The 22,691-nt window shown below is 35.9% G+C and overlaps 1 protein-coding gene across 7 annotated transcripts in view; it reads left to right on the forward strand.

The window, feature by feature from the left end:
* The window catches only part of Erbb4 (erb-b2 receptor tyrosine kinase 4), a 1,076,808-nt gene that overhangs the window by 531,264 nt on the left and 522,853 nt on the right, over window positions 1-22,691 (forward strand). For all 7 annotated transcript variants that reach the window (XM_006989868.4, XM_016008144.3, XM_016008143.3 and 4 more), the window contains exon 3: window positions 10,172-10,358. In XM_006989868.4, the coding sequence (XP_006989930.1) occupies window positions 10,172-10,358 (187 nt within the window). The remainder of the gene's footprint in view (window positions 1-10,171; window positions 10,359-22,691) is intronic.

Raw genomic sequence — 22,691 nt, forward strand, 5'->3', positions numbered from 1 at the left:
ACTTTATGGAAGATCTGTTGTCGCCTCCACACCACTTTTCTTCACTGATGTTTCTGTCATCCATACTTCTTTTACAGGGATTGTGACCTTGTCATCCATACTTCTTTTACAGTGATTGTGACCTTGTCATCCATACATCTTCTACAGAGATTGTGACCCACTGAGGGGCTTGGTCATTCTTTATCCCTCTTCATCTTCCTAAAGCTTAGATGCTAACACACTCAACCTACAGGCATTCATTCATTCACAAAGTGGAACAAAACAAGACCAACGTGTCATTTTTTTAAAAGGTAGTTCAGCATCAATGTATTTGTACCCTATAAGTAATTTGCATGTTATCTTAGAAGAGAATAAAATTATTATATCAGCATGGAATTCCAGTACAGTAAAATATGAAGAAAATTGTCACAATGAGTTTTTACTTTTTTTTTTGAACAACACACACATTGTGTGTCAGTAAAAAAATTATGTCAAAAGTAATCTTTAGCTGGTCTCTCAGATGTGACAGAATGTAGTACAACTTTATAACCAGGGTAGGGTCTGTACATAGATCCTGGAAATAAATGCTTTATGTTTCAAGAAACAGAGATACAAAATTAACATCAAATTATTGTGACTCTTTCACAGATGAATGATTTATTTTCTTACTGCTAACCTTTCATATATGACATTTGAAATGATGAAGTAACCACTGTGCGAATGAGTGTTCTTGATTGCTTTTGTTTGTCGTTTTCTTTAGTAATTTCCAATAACCAATTTCCAATAACAATAATTCTCACACAGTAAGGACATAATAGATCTTTTTGGAAGTAAATAATTGGATGGAAGAGTGAAGCTGAGAGAGGCAGCGAACATGAATTCTGGAGGAAGGGAAGAGAAGTGTATGCAATAACCTCAATGTGCCAGTTTCATTTAGAGAGTTTTCTAAATGAAACAAAATCAACTTGTAAGCTTTTTTAATTGAAGAAGCTCAGGTTATGCCAATAATATGACACTCTCATGCAACTCTTTAAGTATTTGTCTTTCGTACATTTGTTTTAGTGGATCTGATAGTAGAATAGAATCTAACTTTATATGAGGATTATTGGGTCACATTTTTATTATTAACTCCTACAGAGAATCACATTTGACTCCAAATATCTCTTTGAAAAGACTCTTACTTTCTAAGCATCAAATATATATAATTTTAGGAAGGCACTGAGAGACTGTTTTTTCTTGTGACTGTTCTTAATTTTGGTTTTTGTTACTTTTTAAACATTATGAAATTTAAACTTAATTGAAATAGAATTAGATCACTTTTACTTTCCCATGTTTTTAGCATATTTCTGTCTTTAGAAACATAACTATGATGAATGCTCTTGTTTAGCTGATATATTTTTCATAAGGATAACATTGAAAGTATTTTATTTTTAAATCACATTTTTAGTGAATATGGATTTAAAGTGAGAGAGTAATTATCACCATATTTGATAGAAATTGTTATTTTGATATTAGAAATGAGACAGATTTTTAAGAGGGATTATGAATGTTGATTTTTTAAAAAAATATTTTCTCATTAACTTTCCACCTATATGACTTTGAGAATTTTTTTTAATCTTAGTTTCTTTATCTATAAAATATAAATAGTATTCTGTAGAAGACTTTCTTTTGGGCCACCAACCAGGTCCCAATCAGGTCCTAGAGACTTATAATTAATTATGAATGCTCAGTCTTATCTTATGCTTGTGCCACTAGCTCTTATAACTTAACCTGGTTCTCTTCATCTATCTTTTGCCTCATGGCTTTTTACCTTTCTTTCATTCCGCATGTCCTACTACAGGCATCTCCCTCTCTTTCTCCCACTTTGTCTCCTCTCTTGAGTCCAATTTCCTTCTACTACTTTTTTTTTTCTATTCATCAGCCCTGCCCATCCCTCTACTGCCTAACCATTGGCTGTTCAGCTTTTTATTAGACCAATCAGGTGCCTTAGGCAGCCAAGGTAAAACAAATGCAACATATCTTTATGTAATTAAACAAATTCTGCATAAACAAGTGTAACACATCTTTACCTAGTTAAACACATGCAACATAAACAAATGCAACACATCTTTACAAAGGTAAAGTAATATGCTGCAACAATATGGGGAATATAGTAGATATATAATAATCACATGAACTATGTTAAATACAGAAAAATACAATAAAACCAAGTTAATACCATCATTAGGAATAATAAAAAAGGGGCATAGAAGCTTGTTATTTTTGTATAATAATACTTAAGTATCAAAACTATTTTGCTTAATGATCTACACATCCCTAGTCTAATTGATGTTGTATCTGTAGTTGTGATTGTTCTCACAGACCTCATATGATGCCTACTTGCTATGTTTGGATTAAAAATTAGGAGCATCAGCAGCAACATCAGAACCTATTCTCATTGAAGATTAAAGGCAGTATTTGTTCCTTGTTAATTAATTAAGCCTTTTGTTTTGTGTTGCATAGACAAATATTTAGACAGACACTAAAGTGTATCTTGGCATCCTGTCAAATCGTAGCCTTATACTTTGGCTATCCTGTTCCTGAAGTTGCTCACCCTTTTCATTTAAAAACAACAGCAGACGCGTCTCATAAGCAGTCACCTCTAACGCTGAATCCTCAACGGCCATTTCCCATATGCTGTACAGCAGAGGCAGCTGTTGGCAGAAATCATTTCATGCAAGCCTATTTTCCTCTTTTAAATTTTGAGTGGAGAAAATCACATTTATAAAAGACCTCAGACATGAAACTGTCACTCTCAATTGTACATTAAAATGGTACCAAGCAGTTTTCTTGTCTAAACATTGGAGATGCATAGTGATTGCTTTAGAAATAGCAGAAAAAGGGTTTTGTACAAGCAACGTTTTATAGTTTACATGTGGAGTGTCCCCACAGGCTTGTCTGTTTGAACACTAGTTTCCCAGCTGGCAGGACTGCTTTAGAAAGTTGTAGGGCCTTAGGAGTTGGCGCTCAGCTGGAGGAAGTGGGTATCTTTGGAAGTTGAGAGTCTGCCAGTGTCTGACCTTCCTTTTCTCTGACTCGTGATTCTAGACATGTAACAGATGACCCTGCAAGCTTCTGCCCCATGGTGGAACCCTGGCCACCATGTCTTCTCTATGATGAGGAATTGCACTTTCTTAATCCTTGAGCAAAAGTAAATCTCTCTTTCCTTAAGTTGCTTCTGTGAGTTTTTCTGTCAAATGATGAAATAACTAATTTAATAAGCAATAGAGCAGTTTATGGACCAAAACTTATGCTTTTGTATTCAGAAAAATGATGACACTAATTCAAAAGGAGGGTCTGCTATGAGACAAGCATTTTTTCTTTTAAAAAATATTATGTATTTATATAGGCAGAAGAGGTTGTCAGATCTCTTGGTATTGATGTGACAGATGGTTATGAGCCATCATGTGGATTTGGGAATGAAAGCAAGTTCTCTGGTACTTTGTTCAGCACTGCTCTTAATATATAAGTCATCTCTTAACTGTAACTTTAGTTGTGGTTTTTTTTGGGGGCGGGGGAGGTCACCACCGAGCTCCCAAATAAATACATGGAGATTTATTCTTACTTATGAATGACTAGCCTTAGCTTGGTTTGATTCTAGCTAGTTTTTCTAACTTAGCTTATTCTGTTTCTCTTTAGCTATCTTTTGCCTTCTTACTCTGTGGCTGGCTGTGTGGTTGCGCAGCTGGCCCCTGGTGACCTCCTCTCGTTCTCTTTTTCTTGTTCTCCCCTCTTTCTTCTTCTTTAGCACAGATTTCCCCTCCTATTTCTTCTCTCTGCCTGCTAGCCCCACCTATTTTCTCTCCTGCATAGCTATTGGACGTTTAGCTCTTTATTAGACCAATCAGATTTTTTAGGCAGACAAAATAACACAGCTTTACAGAGTTAAACAAATGCAACATAGAAGAATGCAACACATCTTCGGAGCATTAAGCAAATATTCTACAGCAAAAAGGAATGTAACACATCTTAAACTAATATTCTCCAATACCTAACCCCTGAGCCAAGCTTTTTGTTAAATAACTACATTGGTCAGCTTACTGTGACTGTGACAAAATAGCCGAGGCTTCAACCCCTCAGAAGGAGTCATTCATTTTGGCTCATGGCTCCAGTTCTTCATCGTTTGTTCTCCTTGTTTCTTATCTCTGGAAAGGCTGAGCCAGAAAGAACATTATGGAGCAAAGCTGCTTACTTCAGGGTGGCCAAGAAGTAAAGAGGAGAGAAGAGCACAGCATGAAGTACTCTTCAATGGAATGCCCTGATGACCATTTCTCATCAAGCCCCAACTCCTGTGGTTTTTAACCACCTTTCTGTAGCCTTATCTATAAATAAATTAAACCATTAATGAGACAAGAAACCTCATGATCCAAACACCTCCCAAAGACCTGGCCAGCATACACTGCTTCATTCAGTGTCAAAATTCCAAAATGTAAGCCCATAGGGACCCACTACTCACAATAATTCTTAATATATCCATAGTATAGATGATGAATCTGAACCAGAGGGGTGGAATAACGCATCCAAACTTACTGTTAAATTCTCTGATATCAGACAGTGTTTTTCAGCTTGGACTGTCATTACAAAGTACTGTCTAAGTAGCTAAGGTTAAAAGCATTTGATCAAATGTTAGTAGAATTTAATATCTTCTAATATTTCTCTACTTGGCTTATAAAGATCTTCTTGTGTCTTCATGAAATAAAAGTCACACCAAAATCTGTTAGATTACAGAAGACAAATGTGATGTTTAAGGTTCATTATTCTAACTCGCCCATTTCTCAGTGGAAGAAAATATCTGTCAGAATATATAAACATGAGTGATAATCACAGACCTTCAATTATTTGGAGCTTGGACAACATTTTCTTTTTGCTTTAAGTCGTGTGCATTTCTTATCAAAGTTTTATTAAAACAAGTTATATAATTTTATTAAGTGTAAAGTTTATTTTCAACTATTAGTACTTTTCCATATACACAATGTTTCTAACCAGATTATATTTGATTCCCTGCTTTACTGGAGCCTAATGTGTTGTGGAATAACTGTTTAACTAGACACAGATGTGTTAAATTTTGTTTATGCTGTATTTGTTTAACTATGTAAAGTTGTGTTGCATTTGTTACACCTTGCATGCCTAAGGCACCTGGTTGATCTAATAGAAAGCTGAACAGCCAGTAACTAGGCTGTGGAGGGATAGGCAGGGCAGGCAGGCAGGCAGGCAGGCAGATAAAATAAGTAGTAGTAGGAATCTAGGCTCAGGAGAGAGAAAAGAGGGAGAAAGAGAGGGAAACTCCCTGGACCAGCCAGCCAGGCAGATATGCAGGAAGCAGGAATGTAGGATATACAGAACGAAAGAAAGGTAAAAAGCTCTGAGGCAAAATGTAGATGAAGAAAAACAAGTTAATTACAAGTTATAAGACAAGCCTAATCTAAGGCTGAGCATTTATAACTAATAACAAGTCTCCATGTCTTGATTTGGGGGCTGGTGGTCCAAGAAAGCCTGGTACACTAATGTATATATCTGACATGAGAATATTAATTAGTAAAACATATAATTGTAAAAAAGTTAAAATGCAAATTTTAAATTGAGATTTTAAAATATAGGTTTACCTGTAGTATAACAAAGAAGATGAAATCACATATAAATATTTAATTATAGATAGTGGAATTTGTAATGCCACGAATCTTTCTAAGAACATCACAAAACCGGGGTGCTTGTATGATTATATAAGGGGATCTGCAGCTCACATTTCAATTTGTGTAATCCGTTAGGACTGTCTTTCAGCAAATTAAATAGAGCTGAGATCTTGTGCAAAGAATAATTTGTAATTCATGAGTGGATCTGCACAAGGAAGATCAGCTCAGAGAACTCTATACAGCCAAAGGGGAAGGTGATGTTTTCAAGTAGGCAATGGAAATGGTGTAAAGGAGGAATTTGATTAGTTACTGCTCTACATTCCCCTTACTTGTGGAATGGTTTGTCTTATGGGTGCATTTGATCCATTAGTATACTATAATTAGCTGAGCTCAATTTCTGAGATTGGCTGAGACTCTGCTGCTTTTTATAAGTATAAATTCTTAGTTTCAGTTTGGTTTTGCACCATTTCTTTACAGTTTTTTTTCTTTCTTTTTTTTTTTTTAATGAAAGCATTCAAAGTGAAGAGGTATTTTAGAGTCACATATAATTTAAAAGACCTAAGGAGAGATGGTTATTTCTGGAGAAAGAGAGGAACACTTCTGTTTACAATGGGTTGAAGGTGTTCATTGCAAATAAGGCCTGTTTGCTGCGTGCTGGCTAAGTAGTCCGTGCTGAATGGATGGCCCGCAGGTTCCTAGTATCATGGCAGGCTTAGCACATGTGACTCATACTGGCTGGGATGACTGGGCTCAGATTTTCTAACCCTTCAGTGTTGCTTCACATTGGGGAAGGTGAGAAAGAATTCTACTCTACTGCCCTTAGGTACATGACATTTCACATGCTCTTTTGCCCAAATCTAATTCCATCAGATATTGAGTCCCTGCTTCTCAGAGTGTCCCAAGTGTAAAGTTTCAAGCAGTGGGAAATGGAAAGCAGAATCCCAAGCAAAAACACAGTATCTCTGCGAGCAGAAGGAATATGCAATGCGCTTTATGAGCTTATTAATTTTTTCTGGTAAACTTAATATTATGTCATAGTTAAGAATGTGCCTGCTTTAGATATTCCCAGACATGATAGGAGGGGCAGGGACAGAAAGTAATTGCTTTAGGGAAGTTAATAGAATATCTTACAGATACAGAAGCTATGATTTGCTCCTACATTTGTCACTGTCAGAGTAGGCATAATTTCTGCATTCACTACCAACGCGGGGAACTTCCTTACCCCTCAGACATCCTCTTTCCTGTCACTAGAGTTTTCTGTTTCCTACTCCTCAGGATATCACAGTCATTTAACTTCCAGCCCATTCGCCAAACTAATCACTGTTATATTTATGGATGTCCTCACTCACAGACTGTGTCAGGATTTGGGGTGATTTCTCATTAGGTCTGAGTACATAAAGCACAGCAGGAGAACAATTCCAAAGCATCTGAACTACTAAAGATGCTTTTAAACAGGTATAAATCGGAACGGGCAGCTATCTCCATGCGTGTATGAAAGTAAATCAATAAGCCGTGGATTTGATTCAGATAAATCTTAAGATAGATAAAGACACATTCGGGAATCTATTATTTATTTTCTCTAAGGCCATGTTGAGAGAAAAATATAAAAGAAAGAGGGAAACATGAGGAAGGACAGAAAAAAGGAGGGAAGGAAGGAAGAAAAAATCTAATCAAGAGTTGTGTCAATTAAAAGAATAGTTTTTAAAGGACTGTGAAATAACTTAGAAGTTTGAAAATAATAAAGACAGGTTTTCTTCTTCTTTTTTTCTGGACTACTCTGCAGGCACAAGGATGGCATAGTTAGCCAGAAGATTTGCCCTATCTATCCTTCATTTCCTTCCCTAAATGTTATAAGTAAAGGCGTGTTCTTATTGGTCCCCTGACTTCTCAAGCATTCAAGGCCTTAATGAACTTCAGTTTCATTCACTCCCTGAACAAAGCTGTTGCAGAGCCAATGAAGACAACAGAAGGCAATCTGCCTTGTTGAACAGATGCTAACCCCTTATGGAGTCTGGTGAATCTCTAGGTGGCTCTACCATCTGCGTTTGAAAAGGCAAAGAGAGCTTCTGACCCTGACCCTCTTCAAATAAAACCATGGTGGTGGTTTTCTCTTTTATTAGTCTTTCTAGTGATTACTATCTGTTACAGTGTTCCATAGGCACAAACAACAAATTTGTTTTTCAGTGTTTTCTATTAGGAGCAAGCTCACAAAGTCATTTTGTTTGGAAAGTGATAGCTGCAAGACTAAAAAGCATTGCTTTTAGATTTCAATGCTACTCTATTAAACAGCCATTGTTGAATGCCTATTCAACACCAGGGTCAGTGCTAAGAGCTGAAACAAGCATACAAGAAAGTAAGAGGCATTTCTGAATTTTAGAAATAAGTTGCAAATTTTAAAGATAAGGTGTAAGTGTGCTGAAGATTAAATAACAGAAAGATTAAAAAATAGTTCTTATGCAATGATATTATGACCATTTTATCTTCAGTTAATTGTCCTGAGACAATTTGTGTGCCTGGCTATTTTTTCGAGGTAATATTTGTAATAGCTAGCATCTATTAAATACAATTTGCCATAAGCTCTTTTTTGTATCTTACAATGCTTACAACAGCTTCGTCATAGAGATATTGTTTTGAATTTTCTAAAGATGAAAAGACAGAAGACTTTTGAGACTTAAAAGCTTCATTAAGCTTACATAAATAGTAAGGACAGAGGCTCTATTTCAAGGCCAAATTCTCTGTTAGGCCAGCCCATATCTCTTGCCATTATACTTTCCCATTGTAGCTACTTAAATTAACTACAGTATATTTATACTTATATTATAGCCCATATATCCCAAAATTGTATTTATTTTCATAACAAAGTTTTGGAGCAATGAAAGTCTTATGTTACTGAGATTCTTTCTAGTGACTTAAAGCCAGAAACAATGAAGAACTGATATGATTATATGGCCCTATGAGATAGGTTAACATGTAATTTTCACCTCTAGATATCTATCTCTATGATCCAGATAGGCCAATTAAGCATTGGAAAATATTCTTGTCATTGAACTGTTTCCTGAGATTTTGTTTGCACTTATCATATATATCTTAACTTGTGATCTGAATCTTTTCTTTTGAGATATTTCAGATTGTTTATCCACAGAAACAGTTTAAAAATATGTGGGAAAAAAGTGTTGTAAACAGTGGAAAACATAACAGCATTAAATCATGGTATTGTGTATTGTTTTTAGATTTAGAGCATTTATTTCATAATTTTGAAAGGATCAATTATTTTTATTAAGCCCTCAAGAAAGGTAACTATTTTAAGAGATCTTTATTTGAGAGATTTGTGAGCATTTGTTTCTTGTTATTGACCATATTGTCTGGGTAAGTGAAAAGTCCTTACTATTTATACACTATTTGCAACTCCCAATATGTGGTTCAAAGGCTGTAACAAATTACACATCTTTGTCAATTAATAGCTAGAAATGTTCTCCCTCCAATAAGCACTGCATAATTGTTCATAGCATTACTTCATGATCGTATTACTTTTTCACGCTGCATTTGCTTCATCTCCAGTCTCCCCGATAGTAATGTACACCCCCTTGCTGATATCAACAAGGCGTATGAGGTTTTTGATGAGAAGAGTCCCTCCTAAATGGGACTGGAGGAATGCTAGGAAGAATGATGACAGAATGATACATTCTAGATAAAAGATTGTTCACATAGCGAAGTCTCCAAATTCTCTGTAGTGCTCATTGTGATATAGAGAGCACTTAACAATGATCCGATATCAGTTAAAATACACTTTTTAATAATTAATGGGGTAATATTCTTTTTAGACCATGTGATGTTAATTCACACTTTTACCTATCTTTAAAAAAACTTGAAGATAGCAATTCAGTCAGTGCAAGAGGGATTGATGATGGATTATAGAGTTCTAGGGCTACACTCTGTGGGGAAGGGATGATTACAACTGTGTTGTGCTAACCATGGGTCTTACCATGGCAGTCCACCGTTCTTTCTTTATTCTTATGTTCTTACTCCAAGGACCTTGTTCTCAGGAATAGCTACAGTTCCAATGTGATTAATGGGGTACTACACATCCATATAGCCAATGTCTTCAATGAATAAAGATTGGTTCTACTTTGGTAGGCTTGCCAATTTGCATTCTCATCTGTAGATTGACTGAGGGTTCTATGTCACGTCATTGTAGTCTCTCAATAATACCCATATTTCCTTTAACTATATTCATATCTCACGTATGAGGAATGTCTCATGAAACAGAATCCATTATTCTATTATAAGATCATTCATGACTTTTAAATAAAAATAAGACTTGTATTCAGATGAAATTCTAACACTTTGTGATCCTCTATTATTAAGCTAATGAGTATCAATATCATGTGGAAATTAGTATATTAAATTAAGACCTGAAAATTAGAGTTAAATAACTCATTTTTATTTAAATGGTTATATGCACAACCTGTCGAGTTAATTTCATTTTTTTATAAACATAGACAATTGTTTGTGTTTTTTTTCAGTCTATCCGAGAAGTCACGGGCTATGTACTGGTGGCCCTCAACCAGTTTCGTTACCTTCCTCTGGAGAATTTACGAATTATTCGTGGAACAAAACTATACGAAGATCGCTATGCGTTAGCGATATTCCTAAACTACAGAAAAGATGGCAACTTTGGACTTCAGGAACTTGGATTGAAGAACCTGACCGGTAAGAAAAATTCGAAAACTAGTGCATAATATGATGTAATGTCTATATGTGCAAATGCGTGGTTTCTAGTGTTCAGGTATGGAAGTGCCTGGGGCACGTAAGTGAGTGGTATGTACTCATTTCATGAGAAATGATGCCTCTGCGATGCTCTCACTTTTATTGACAGATGTTGTAAGTGTTGTGTAAAAGATAGCAGGATATTGTATCTCAGCTGAACAGAAGTACGCTCTCAGGAAATGCTCAGTAACTGCAAACGGAGATAGGAAGCAGGTGTAATACAGTTTGGCGGTCGCAGGTGAATGGTGGACCAGATCAAACCTCTGTGATAATACCATGGTGCTCATGCCTGCCAGAGCTTAGTAATGCCCAAGCGATTACATCTAGTTTGACTAATCTTTAGATATTTACAGGATCACCCGAGTTTAGGGGGGAATGTCTAATTTATTCAGTTTCAAATTCTCCCATTTAGTAGCTCAGCGAACAAGATCACCAATTCTCAGCCTGTTTTGGTGCGGTCGGTGATAGTTTCTCAGCATTGCAGATACATGAAACTAACAAACGAGTTTTATCTTCTAGATAAGAAACTTTGCAGCGATTTTCTTTCTAGTTCATGTTACTTAAAGTTCATATAAACTCTGATGGAATACTTTATTATATAATTATGATTTTTTACCAAATATATCTACAGTTAAAATGTGCCAATAAAATATTCAAACCTACCAGTAGCTCACATTATTAATTTACTTGAAATTACTAGCATATATACATGTACTATATCAAATATATAGTGATTTATGTTTATGATTATGTTCATTTGGGGTTCACTCAGTGAAGTTTATGCACCCTGAAAAATTAAATGTTTTAATGGACTTTGGCATAAATGTAAATAACATTGTTAATTTATTGAGATAGTTTTTTTTAAATATACACAGTATATGGTGTAGTATAGGCTTAAAGATGGAAATTTTAATTTCATAATCATCCAGACATGTATGATAAAATTGGGAAATTTGAAGCACAGAAGGAATAATGATAATGTCAGTTATTAGGACATGGTTGCTGTAGAGGTGATGAAATTATAGTAAATACTGAGTGTTGGAAATGTATTGTTTCCTATACCAACATTGTTACTTCAGTTATTTCTAGGATAATTTTTCTACTGAAGAATGGCTTTTTTGACAAAATTTCTCCTTGCATACAAGTAATGACTGGAGAAGGAATTTTGAAAATAAGATGGTCAGGGGGAAAACGCTGAATAGCTAGAATTAGAGATCTAAAAATTAGATAATACAACTAAAACTTCCAAACTTACACAAGAAGCATTGTGTGTCTTTCATGAATTTACTTTGATAATATTAAAGAATAAAAGGAATAAATTCCTTTTCAGGAATTTTTATAATATTAGAATCCTTTTATTATTATATACAATGAGCTAGGTGAATTTTTCTCTATATAAAAACAGTCATAAACTATTTCTTATATTCATTTCTGTTAACATCACTACTTCTAAAATAATAACCAAATGTTTTTGAAAAAATTATGTCACATTTAAATACCATTTAGCCACTAGATTCATTGCATATATTAATTATGATTATGGCAGTTGATTGATTTTTATTCTTGTTGCACTAAAATATAACATGTCATTCAGAAGTAATCTCTAACCTGGATAGTGCTGTGCTATTTCTGGACATTTGTAGAAATGGATAATTTATTAAGGTTAAGTGTTGGTTCCTTAGAAAATCTGTATTCATTTAAAAGTTAGTATTGCTTTCTTTTTAACATGTGACTCAAAAAACCATGTAATAAAATGTATGGTGGAAATTCTGGGCATTATGGACATTTTTTAGATATTTGATTTATTCCATCGGTTGACAATCATGTCAAAATACTTCTGTGTGCATCTAGAATGGCTGAACCTTAGGTTTCAGGGTTGATATGATGACTGCAATTCTGACAATTTTGAATTGCACAGTAAACACTATTACAATTATGTGTGACAATGTATGAGGAAGACCTGGAGACAGCTAATTATGCCTATGAAGAAGAGTTTTGGGAAATTTTGTTCTATTTTTGGAGAGCTAAATAATCTAGGTGATCTGGTTAAAATAAGGAGTAAATATTGCAATTCCATCTAGGTAAGATTGGGTTTATGCTTTGGAAAGAAATTTCTTTTGTGTTGTAATTTTATTGTTCTACAAAAGAAGTTGATAATTTTACAAATTATATTACACACAAGGCTATGAGCTTTGTTCTAAATATAGTCTAATAAAAATAAATATAGTCATATAAAAAACCTAGATGTGCTATGTGGGGACCTGCCCCACCGGAAACTCAGGTCACCTGTGAAGAGCTGGCCTGGAACCAAGGAAAGGCAAGGGCGCGCTGCTGCTCACTGGTTTCCCAGCCTCCCTCTTACCTGGAGACATCAGACGCAGCAGGGAATCAAGTCAAGCAAGAACTCCTTTATTGATAGGCAGTAAGTTTCTTTTGTATCAGAAAACCTCCAAACCCTAGGAGGGGGGTGAAGGAACAAACCAATCATTTTAAAGGGCACCCTATTTACAAGTTGTTTATGTCCTGACACTATCTCTTGTTTTTTAGTATCTTGTAGCATAAATAACTTGAGCTAACTTTCTTTCTCACTATTTGTATCCACTCTCTGCGTAAACACCTTAAAGCTTAAGGTCTATTTATCTGAATTTCTCTCAGCACCCTCTTTACAGCCCATGTATGCCCCACAGTGCTAGCCAATCATGGTGTATTTGACTTCTTAACAATGAATTAACTGCAAATCATAGGCTGCACCTGAGATGTGCTGCATGGCAGCTCAGGGCGTGGGTTAGTAACATGTGTTTAAAGATCTTCACATGATTCTGATTATGGAGGCTCTGCGTTCACTTTTCCAGATGAATTACAGTACTGTTACCAAAGAGCAATAGCACAATATGTAGTTAACCTTTTCACACTTCTTTGGCAAAAGTAGTTTTCATTCATCTATCACATGATGGAAAGAAGAGGAGTGAGACAGAAACAGGCATTCTTTTCATTGCACACCATCAATTATACTCTAGGTTGGGTTCAGAGTGTAAAAAGCACAGTGGGAGCCTAGATAGAAATGTGGATAAAATATGAGAGAGCTGGGGATGTATCCCAGTTGGTAGAATGACTGCCTTTATGTGTGTAAAAAAGCCCTGGGTTTGGTCCCCAGCTCTTTATAAAGCTAGGTATATTGACATACTCCCCTAAGGCAATACCCAGGAGACTATCGAAGAATATCATAAGTTCAATTTTATTCTAAAGTATATAGCAAGTTAGTATCCAACTGGGATACCAGAGACCATGTCTGTAAAAAACTAGTTTTAGAGAAAAGAAGATGCTACGAAAAATATTCCATGTCACTTTGTTTAGTAACAACTTATTGCATGGTAAAAAGATTATAATAATTCATACTGAATTTTCTTAACCACCACTTTTTTAAAGCACTTGTAACAACAAAAAATATATATAGTGGTTTGCAGGTTGAAAAGTAGTTGCTTGGCATATCAAAGAATTTTGGGGGGCTGGAGAGATGGCTCAGAGGTTAAGAGCACTGACTGTTCTTCCAGAGGTCCTGAGTTCATGAGTTCAATTCCCAGCAACCACATGATGGCTCACAACCATCTGTAATGAGATCTAGTGCCCTCTTCTGGCTTGCAGGAATATATGCGAACAGAACACTGTAAACAAAATAAATAAATATTAAAAAAAAAAAAAGAATTTTGGAATAAAGACTTTAAGTCTTGGCATTAGGAAGATGGCTAAGTTTGTAAGCTGCTTGCTGGATGAGGTCCTGATATTAGTCTCCAGAATCTATGTAAAATTCAGGAATGGTGACACATGCTTATCATCTCCATGTTGGGAGGCAGAGAGACAAGTAGATCCCTGGGATTCATTGGCTTGATAGGCTAGATGAATTGGATAGCCCGAAAACTATGAGAGACACTGTCTCAAAAGTAAAGATAGGGACCTTCTGAGGAATGACTCCCAAGACGGGCTTCTTAATCTCCATACACTATACTGACATGTCCATGTACATACATACCCAGAAACATGGACACATGAATTTTTATAGTATGTATGTCTTATCAAACAATTTTTCATTCTATTGACATTAGAAAAGAAATGTCTCAAACAGTTTTCATCTGCTGATATTAGAAGGGAACGCTTTGAGAATAGCACGTTTCTCCCAGTAAATTCTCATATTGTATAAAGTGGATGTTCAGATATATGGACATTATCATTACATGAGTTAGTGATTAGTTGCTGTTTGAGTGTGTCTACATCAACTACTTTCTTAAGCACGTTTGTTAAACTTGATGTTCACCAAAAGCTGCCCCATGGGTATGATATATTGTTGATGTGTAGAAAAAGAATCTCAATGAGGAATTCTCTGACTTGGTTAGCCGGTAGGAAGGAGTGTGATAATTTTTCTTAGGTGTGTTAATTTAAATGGGAAGAGCCACTCACTGGTGGATGTGGGCAGCACCATTGCCTGGGATGAGCCCTGGACTGAATACAGATTGATACAGCATGCGGACACGAACACGCGGACATTAGTTCAGTGCTCTCTGAACTTGAATTTGCATTTAGTGTGGCCAGTTATCTCGAGCTCCTGCTTCTGTGATTTCCCTAGTACGGTGGATTATAGACTGAAGTTTTGAGCTCAAATAAACCCTTCCCCCACTCCAAGTTGCTTTCCTAAGGGTATTCAAAACAGCATCAGGAAATAAAACAAAGCCAGCAGGCTGAAAACTTTATTACCTACCCTACTTGGACATGGTCAGTTTGGTTTTGTCAAAAAAAAAAAAAAATGAAATATACCTCAACTGTTGCTCCCACCAGGGTTAAACAGAAAAATGTGTTTAGCTGTTGCCAATCACATCTCTGTGGTTGATTATTATTGAGATAACTAGAGTGGAGAAAGCAGGGGTGTTCTAGGGAAAGAATGGACCAGGCAAATCCCAGCATCTGCTAGATGTCCTGTTAGCACAGCTGTTCTTTTCTGCCTAGAGGAAAGGTAGGTTTTGACCAGGGAACACATCATCAATGTACACATTATCAGGGTATAAAACATCAGTGTACACATTATCATGGTACAAAACATTAGGGTACACATCATCAGGGATGGGTGGACTTCCCTGGAAGTCTTTGGGAATGTCATTACTACATCAGAGGAGTACAGAATGTAACCAAGGAGTATAGAAAATTTGTATTAATGTCATTCAACATGGCTGTTGTTCTCATTAGTCATTCCCAGAGCTGATGTCCCATTGGCTCCTTCTTAACCTACCATTTCTCTTGAAAATTCATGTCAAAATTTAACATGAATGTTGTATCTCTGAATGTATAGTCTTCAGAATACATAGTTATAAATTTGACTAACATCTAAGAAGAGATTAAGCTTATAAGACACAATAATCGTAGAAATTTATATTATAAATTCACTCTACCTGTTACGGAAATGGATAATATAATTTAACATACATGTTAAAGTTATAAGAAGGAATCATTAAATAATACCCAAGTTTGCATATATTCTCTCTATGAAATTATCTTTTATAATTGCTAGGCACATTGAACTAGGTACAAGCACAACACATGTATAGGTATGTTTATTGTACTAAATTTCATTTTAAATAATTTCATTTCATTTCATAAATTGTGGGAATATCTGTTTTTGAGTTGGTGAAATGAATAGGTGAAAATGAGGATGATATATAAGTACAATTTATATTTCAGATCAAATTCTTAAGAATTTTCCTACAATCACAGTTTTGTAAATAATATAATCATTTCCCCAGCTTTATATTGTACTATCTTAATTAGATCATTAGTTGGGATGTAAACAAACAAAATTTTCTACCAAAGTAGATATTATGGGATGATGTTTCTGGAAATGCTCAATAGTAATATGAAGGACAGATTGAGTTCACTGTGTTCTAGTAATATAAAAATAAACTGCTTGGTGGAGGGTACTTTATATCTCAATGATGTAAAATTTAAGCCAGGACTTGAGAATATTATCATTTCATTACCCTAGGTTTCAGATGTACATGGGTCATTGATTGAAACAGTATATTAAAATAACACTGTATCTATCTTCTACAATTTAAAAATTCTCAAACCACCTACATTATTCAGTAGTGCTCACAAAAACAACCAATTTCATAATGGGCAGACGATCTGTGCTTGACTCAAGGAATGTCAAAGAACATGGGTGTAGAATCAGAATTCTAGGTGTGATGCTTATCTACTCCTTACAGGCCAAGCATCTCAGAAACTCAGAGTCTTTATCATGAAAACTGTGAAGAATATGTTATGTCACAGTGTTATTATAGTCATAAGAGGGATAAAGCAGAGAACTGTCAACTGTAACACCTTTCACACAGAAGATACTCCGGAAACCACAGTCTCCTGGGTGGCCTTTTCCTATTTCAGCTTGAGAGTTCCTATGTATTTAAACATTATCAAAACTCTTCTGCCTCTTCCTTCATATTCAGATGAATTCCAGTTCAATCATTGGAGTCTTGGATGTGACTTGTTTAAGCAAAAAGCTACTTCTGTCACTTCTGACACCCCTTTGCAAATGTTCTGTATCTAGGATATGTTTGCCTGGCAGGGAGAAGCCCAGGTTTTTCTATGTTTATTCTGCAAGCAAGCACTGTCTTCTTTACCTTGCAGTACTTGCTTTCTATGCCACAATTCCTTAGACACAGGCATGCTGCCTCAGTCCTTCATTTCAGAGCCGATCACCACATTCACCCTTCATGGGCCCTGACATTTGCCTTGACCTAGATAAGAGACATACTCATTCTGAGTTCTTTTTCTGATGCTAGAGTTGCCAAGCATCCTTCATCTGCTCCGTGAAAGGTCTTAGTGCTGTTTAAGTAGGGTCAACCTGGCCACTTCTGGAACTCTTACTGAATAGAATGCTTGACAAAGGCACGACTCACCTTTGCATTAGGAGACCTACTCAGCATATTCTGATATTTGGAGAAAGAATATCACAACAATCCTCCCAGCTTAAGGACATTCTACTAGGAAATGATGAGATCAAATCTAATTTGTAGTGAACATCCTGTGAAGCAGAGAATCAGTCAAAAGAGTGACAGTTTCTTGTGAAGAGTCTATAATTTGTAGAAACGATACTTCAATCAACGCTCTTATAAAAGACTGTTTGCTTGTCATGTCAGACGGTGCGCATTGACTAGAAGGGAAAGTATAATGTTCTATTTAAATCTAGAGAGAAAATAGTAATATATTGAAAAACTGGAAGTTAATTATGGAATCAAAGAGTTGTAACTGTCATTTTAGTCCCCCCCCCTCAACCTCTAAGGTTTAGACAGCTGATGACTGACTTTCAGAAGTTGAATGAGAAGGAAATGAGAATCTCTTCTCACCTCTACCATGAATTAGGAAATGTAATGACCATAGTGAAATGAACCTTGGGTTGAGGGCTGCCAGATGAGCGTTCCAGGGAATAGACTCATAATTTCTCCTCTGGTCAACATATTTTTAGTAATAGCTAGTAAAATGGTCTGCTCAGGTGTGGAACTGCAGAGATGGTTCAGCGGTTAAGCACACTTGTTATTCTTTCAGAGGGCCTGGGTTTTCTACCTCGTACCCATATTTAAGCTCAAAACTGTCATCATCGTTCTAGGGGATCTGATGCCATTTTCTGGCCTCTGTGAACTTTGTATGCACACAGTGTATAGACTTTCATGGAGGCATAACAACCATAAACAAAAAAATAAATAAAGCAGGTGTAAATCACAGCCTTTTAAACTTAGGTAATATTTAGGGATTCTGAGGAAGACCCAGTCTCTGAAGGCAATCTTATTAAATGACTATAGTGTCTTTCAGAAGAACTTTGGGCTGTTCATGCCTTATGATGGCCTCTTAGATTGGTATACCACTTAGAACTTTTATAGAAGTTCTTAAGTATTATTTCTTGCTTCTAAGGTAAAATAAGATCTGCATGCCTTTTTCCTAAGAGAAGCCATATAACTTATAAGACAGGAAAGGTAATGTGTAAGTTTGACCTTTATTAAAACTCACTTATTGAGCAAGCATGCTTGTTTGGGGTTCAATAGGGAACATTTGTTACTCAGGATCCTACAACAATAAGAGAGATGTCTACTTCTCACTAAGGCATTGAGATTTCAAAATAAAGAAATCAGTGTTTATATCAGAACACTCGCCCCTCTTCCCTCACCTCAGAATAGTAGCATTTTTTGGCCTTTTAAAACCTGAACTGTAGAGAAGTGACACATTCACCTTATCTTGTCCTAGTTACCAAGGAAGGAATAGCTGAGCTGGGGCCAGGACCTCTCATTCTCTAGAGGAAGAGTTATAAATACTCTTTAGAAATAACCTAGCCAGGCAGTGGTGGAGCACGCCTTTAATCCCAGCACTCGGGAGGCAGAGCCAGGCGGATCTCTGTGAGTTCAAGGCCAGCCTGAACTACCAAGTGAGTCCCAGGAAAGGTGCAAAGCTACACAGAGAAACCCTGTCTCAAAAGAAAACAAACAAACAAACAAAAAAATAGAAATAACCTGTTTATATGATCAGAAAGAATGAAGGGTGAATATCATCACTGGCATGCCTCTGTTGTTATAAAAGCATTACATGTAATGACAGAAGGCAGCCCACACATGGCAGTTCCTAAATCTTTCGACGAACTGTGAGAACTTATAAACCTTGTCCTCTCCCCCTTTACCGACCAGTACATATGTGATACATACTGATACTGACGTTTATACTGTACAAAACGACTTATTGTTTCTTCTTCACCCTGCCTTACACACTGTCCCTTGATGCTGACCTGACAAACATTTATTTTGTAGCCTGGTTATATCTGTGCAAATCCACCAAACTGAATATGGGGTGCCATGTTCTACACTCTCCAACTCTGTCTCTTTGTGTTCTGTCATTTCCAAGAATAATTTCAGTCAGTTGTTCCAAGAAGACCACAGTTAAGGAAATATTAAATTGTTTGGAAGCACAAATAATCAGACATTGAAGGCTGTGGTTCAGTTCTTGCTATGACATTTGTGTAATGTTTGAAAATATGATGAATGATAAGTTGGCAATAAAATACAGACGCACATGTCAGTAATAAAGGTACTTCTTTGACTCGGGTACAAAAACTGTGAACTCATCCCTACCATCACTTCAATTCAATGGTAGATTTTTTTTTAAATCAAGGTTATCAGTTATGAACCATCATCTGCAAGCACTTATTAGTTGGTTCAATATTATTGGTAGAGGCTCAAGATTCTTTTCAAAAGTTATGTCAGTTCGAATATTCATTAATTTGGTTTGTTCCACTTTTGTATTCAAAACATTGTGCTAAATACGAGCTATTCTAAATTATCTCAATATACCTGTCTTCTCATGGTAAATATTTTGTTACTTGCAAATATTTACCCTTTGGCTGTAGTGTGTAAGCATAAGGGAAATGTTTTTCCAAATCATGATTAATATTACTGCTGCAGTCAAGCATGTCTGCAGCACAAGGAGCCTCTATTTTCATGTGCTTTATTCTCTTCAGCATGACTGTTCAACAGAAATCCCTGTGAGGAAGATATATTCACATTGTCCTGTACAATGAAGTAGCCAGTTGCCATTTGCAACTACTGAATTAAGACTAGTACAACTGAGAAAATTGATTTTAATTTATATAATTACAGTTACTTTAAATAGTCATGTGTGGTAAATGCCAATAGTTTTAGTCAGTGTAGTAGCACAGGAGTAGCATGCTTTATTTAACCCAAGACAATGGGCAAGGATTGACACATAGAATAACATGGACAATGAGGGGACAGCTCTGGGTCTGATTCCTTCCATCAAGTCCTGTTCAGATGCAAGTTATTCTACTTCCTAAGACTGAGTGGCCTCCTCTAACATAAGCACAGTGACAACTCTGAGCTGCCAGATGAAAAATGTAATTAAAATTATATACGAAGGGGTTGGAGAGATGGCTGAGGAGTTTAGAGCATACTGTTCCTGCAGAGCACTTGGATTCAGTTCCCAGCAACCACATGATGACTCACAACTATCCATAACACTAATTCTAGAGGATTTGATATCATCCTCTACCTCCTGTGGGCACCAGACACACATGTGATATAAGTACATATATTTAGACAAAATACTCATACACATAAAGATATTAAAAGGTTTAAATCATTTCTTTTTTTGATTGAGATTGTAAAAGAATTACTTCCTGACTCACTTCTAACCCTCTCATATACCTACCTCTCTTTGCTCTTCTCCAAATTCATGGACTTTTTTCACATTAACTTTTGTTAGTATTAAATGAAGTTCCTGAAATAAATTATTACTATTATCACTTTTATTATTAAATATAGAACTATGCTTTTGATAAGAACAAAAATAAGAACACTGTGAAGTTATTTCATCAAGCTATAAAATACCAAGTATGGGTTTTTGACTTAAGGCCTATATCATAGTTTATACTTTAAAGGTTATACATGGCAGACATTGGTTCTAAATATGCCCTATTTGACAGTTGTGATATTGATAAAAATAAGAATCTTTAAGAGTACATTTTCTTTTAATGTTCAGTTTCTGCAGTATAAATATCTAGACAAAAGCAGGTCCTAAGATTTATTTTTTTTTATTACATTTATTTAGTGAGGGGAGAGGAGGGAAACATTTGTCATGGCACATGTGTGGAGATCAAAAGATAACTTGGAGGAGTCAATTCTCATTTCTGTCACCATGTGAGACCTGGGGTCAATGAGTTGAACTCAGGTTGCCAGGCTTGGTGACAAGTGTCTTTATCCATTGAGCCATCTGGATGAAAATTAGTGTTTCTTGTGTGGCTTCACTGAAACAGGAAGTACTACAAGAATATAATTCATGACTGAAAACTGTTGAGTTCTTTCTGTTCAAACATTGTCCCGTCTGCTGCTGGTAAGTTTTAACTGTCTATTTGACATAGTCTAGAATCACTGATGGGAGGGTTCTTAATGGGAATGTATTTGTATCAGATTAGACTATGGGCCTCTCTGTGAGGAATTGTTTTGACTTTAACTGATGTAGGGATACCCAGCCCATTGTGGTATTCTTCCCAAGGGAGGATGCCCTGATCAGTATACAAGATGAAAAAGTTATCTAAAAACCAGCAAGCAAGGACTGATTTATTCTCTTTTATTCTTGGTAAGGATGTGATTAGGTGTCTGAGTTCATTCCTTAACCTCCCTAAAATGATGACCAATAACTTAGAATTATAAGGCAAATAAGCATTTTCTTTCTAAAGATGCTTCTGTTGGCGTATTTTATCATAACAACAGAAATGAAACTAGATCACAGTGTGTCCACAAGCTTTCCTACTGTCTGTTGAGAGGTTCCTTCCTTGACATCTGATTTACTTAATCATAAACATAAGAAGGGAGAACAGGCTTCTTGGCCAGATATAAAAACTTATATGGTCCAACTTTTTCTGCATTATAAATATAATAAAGCAGGAAACTTTAGTTAACACTTTTTTCCTAATGCACTTTACCTGATTTATTTTCTCTATAAGCAACACAAATGAATAGATATCTCATATAAAGTAAATAATTATTTACTTTAAGACTCTCCTTTAAAAATATGCTCTTTTATTTATTCACACCCATTAGGTTTAAAGTTTAAGGATGCCAACCATAGCAAACAGAACATCTGTCTTTTACTCAGCATTTCAGGAAGTAAAACCACTGGTAATTCTGTTACACCAGCTCTCCAATACCTCCTTTCCTTCCTCATACTTCATATTCTAACTGCACTATGTATTTTATACCACGAATTATATAATTTTATTGTGAGGTAAGTCATCTTGCTTGACGTACAGCATTATAGTAACCATAAGAATCCCGATGCATATTTGTTCAAAAAGTAAAAGACAATGACCTGTGACCTTTACTGCACTCTCAAAACATTCCTATTTGTGGTGATATTGTGTCCCCCAATATATTGTGCACCCTAATAAATTTATTTGGGTTCAGAGAACAGAACAGTCACTAGATAAATATAGAGGCCAGAAAATGGTGGCACACACATCCTATCATTTGGGAGGCAGAGATCCATCCAGAGCTCTGTGAGTTCAAGGCCACACTGGAAACAGCCAGGCATGGTGACACACATCTTTAATCCCAGGAAGTGATGGCAGGAAGTAGAAAGATATATAAGGTGTGAGGACCAGAAACTAGAGGCTTTTAAGCTTTTTGGCTTTTAGTAGCAGTTCAGCTGAGATCCATTCCGGTCAGGACACAGAGGCTTCCA

This window comes from Peromyscus maniculatus, chromosome 13 (genome assembly GCF_049852395.1).
Source record: "Peromyscus maniculatus bairdii isolate BWxNUB_F1_BW_parent chromosome 13, HU_Pman_BW_mat_3.1, whole genome shotgun sequence".
Classification (NCBI taxonomy): Eukaryota; Metazoa; Chordata; class Mammalia; order Rodentia; family Cricetidae; genus Peromyscus; species Peromyscus maniculatus.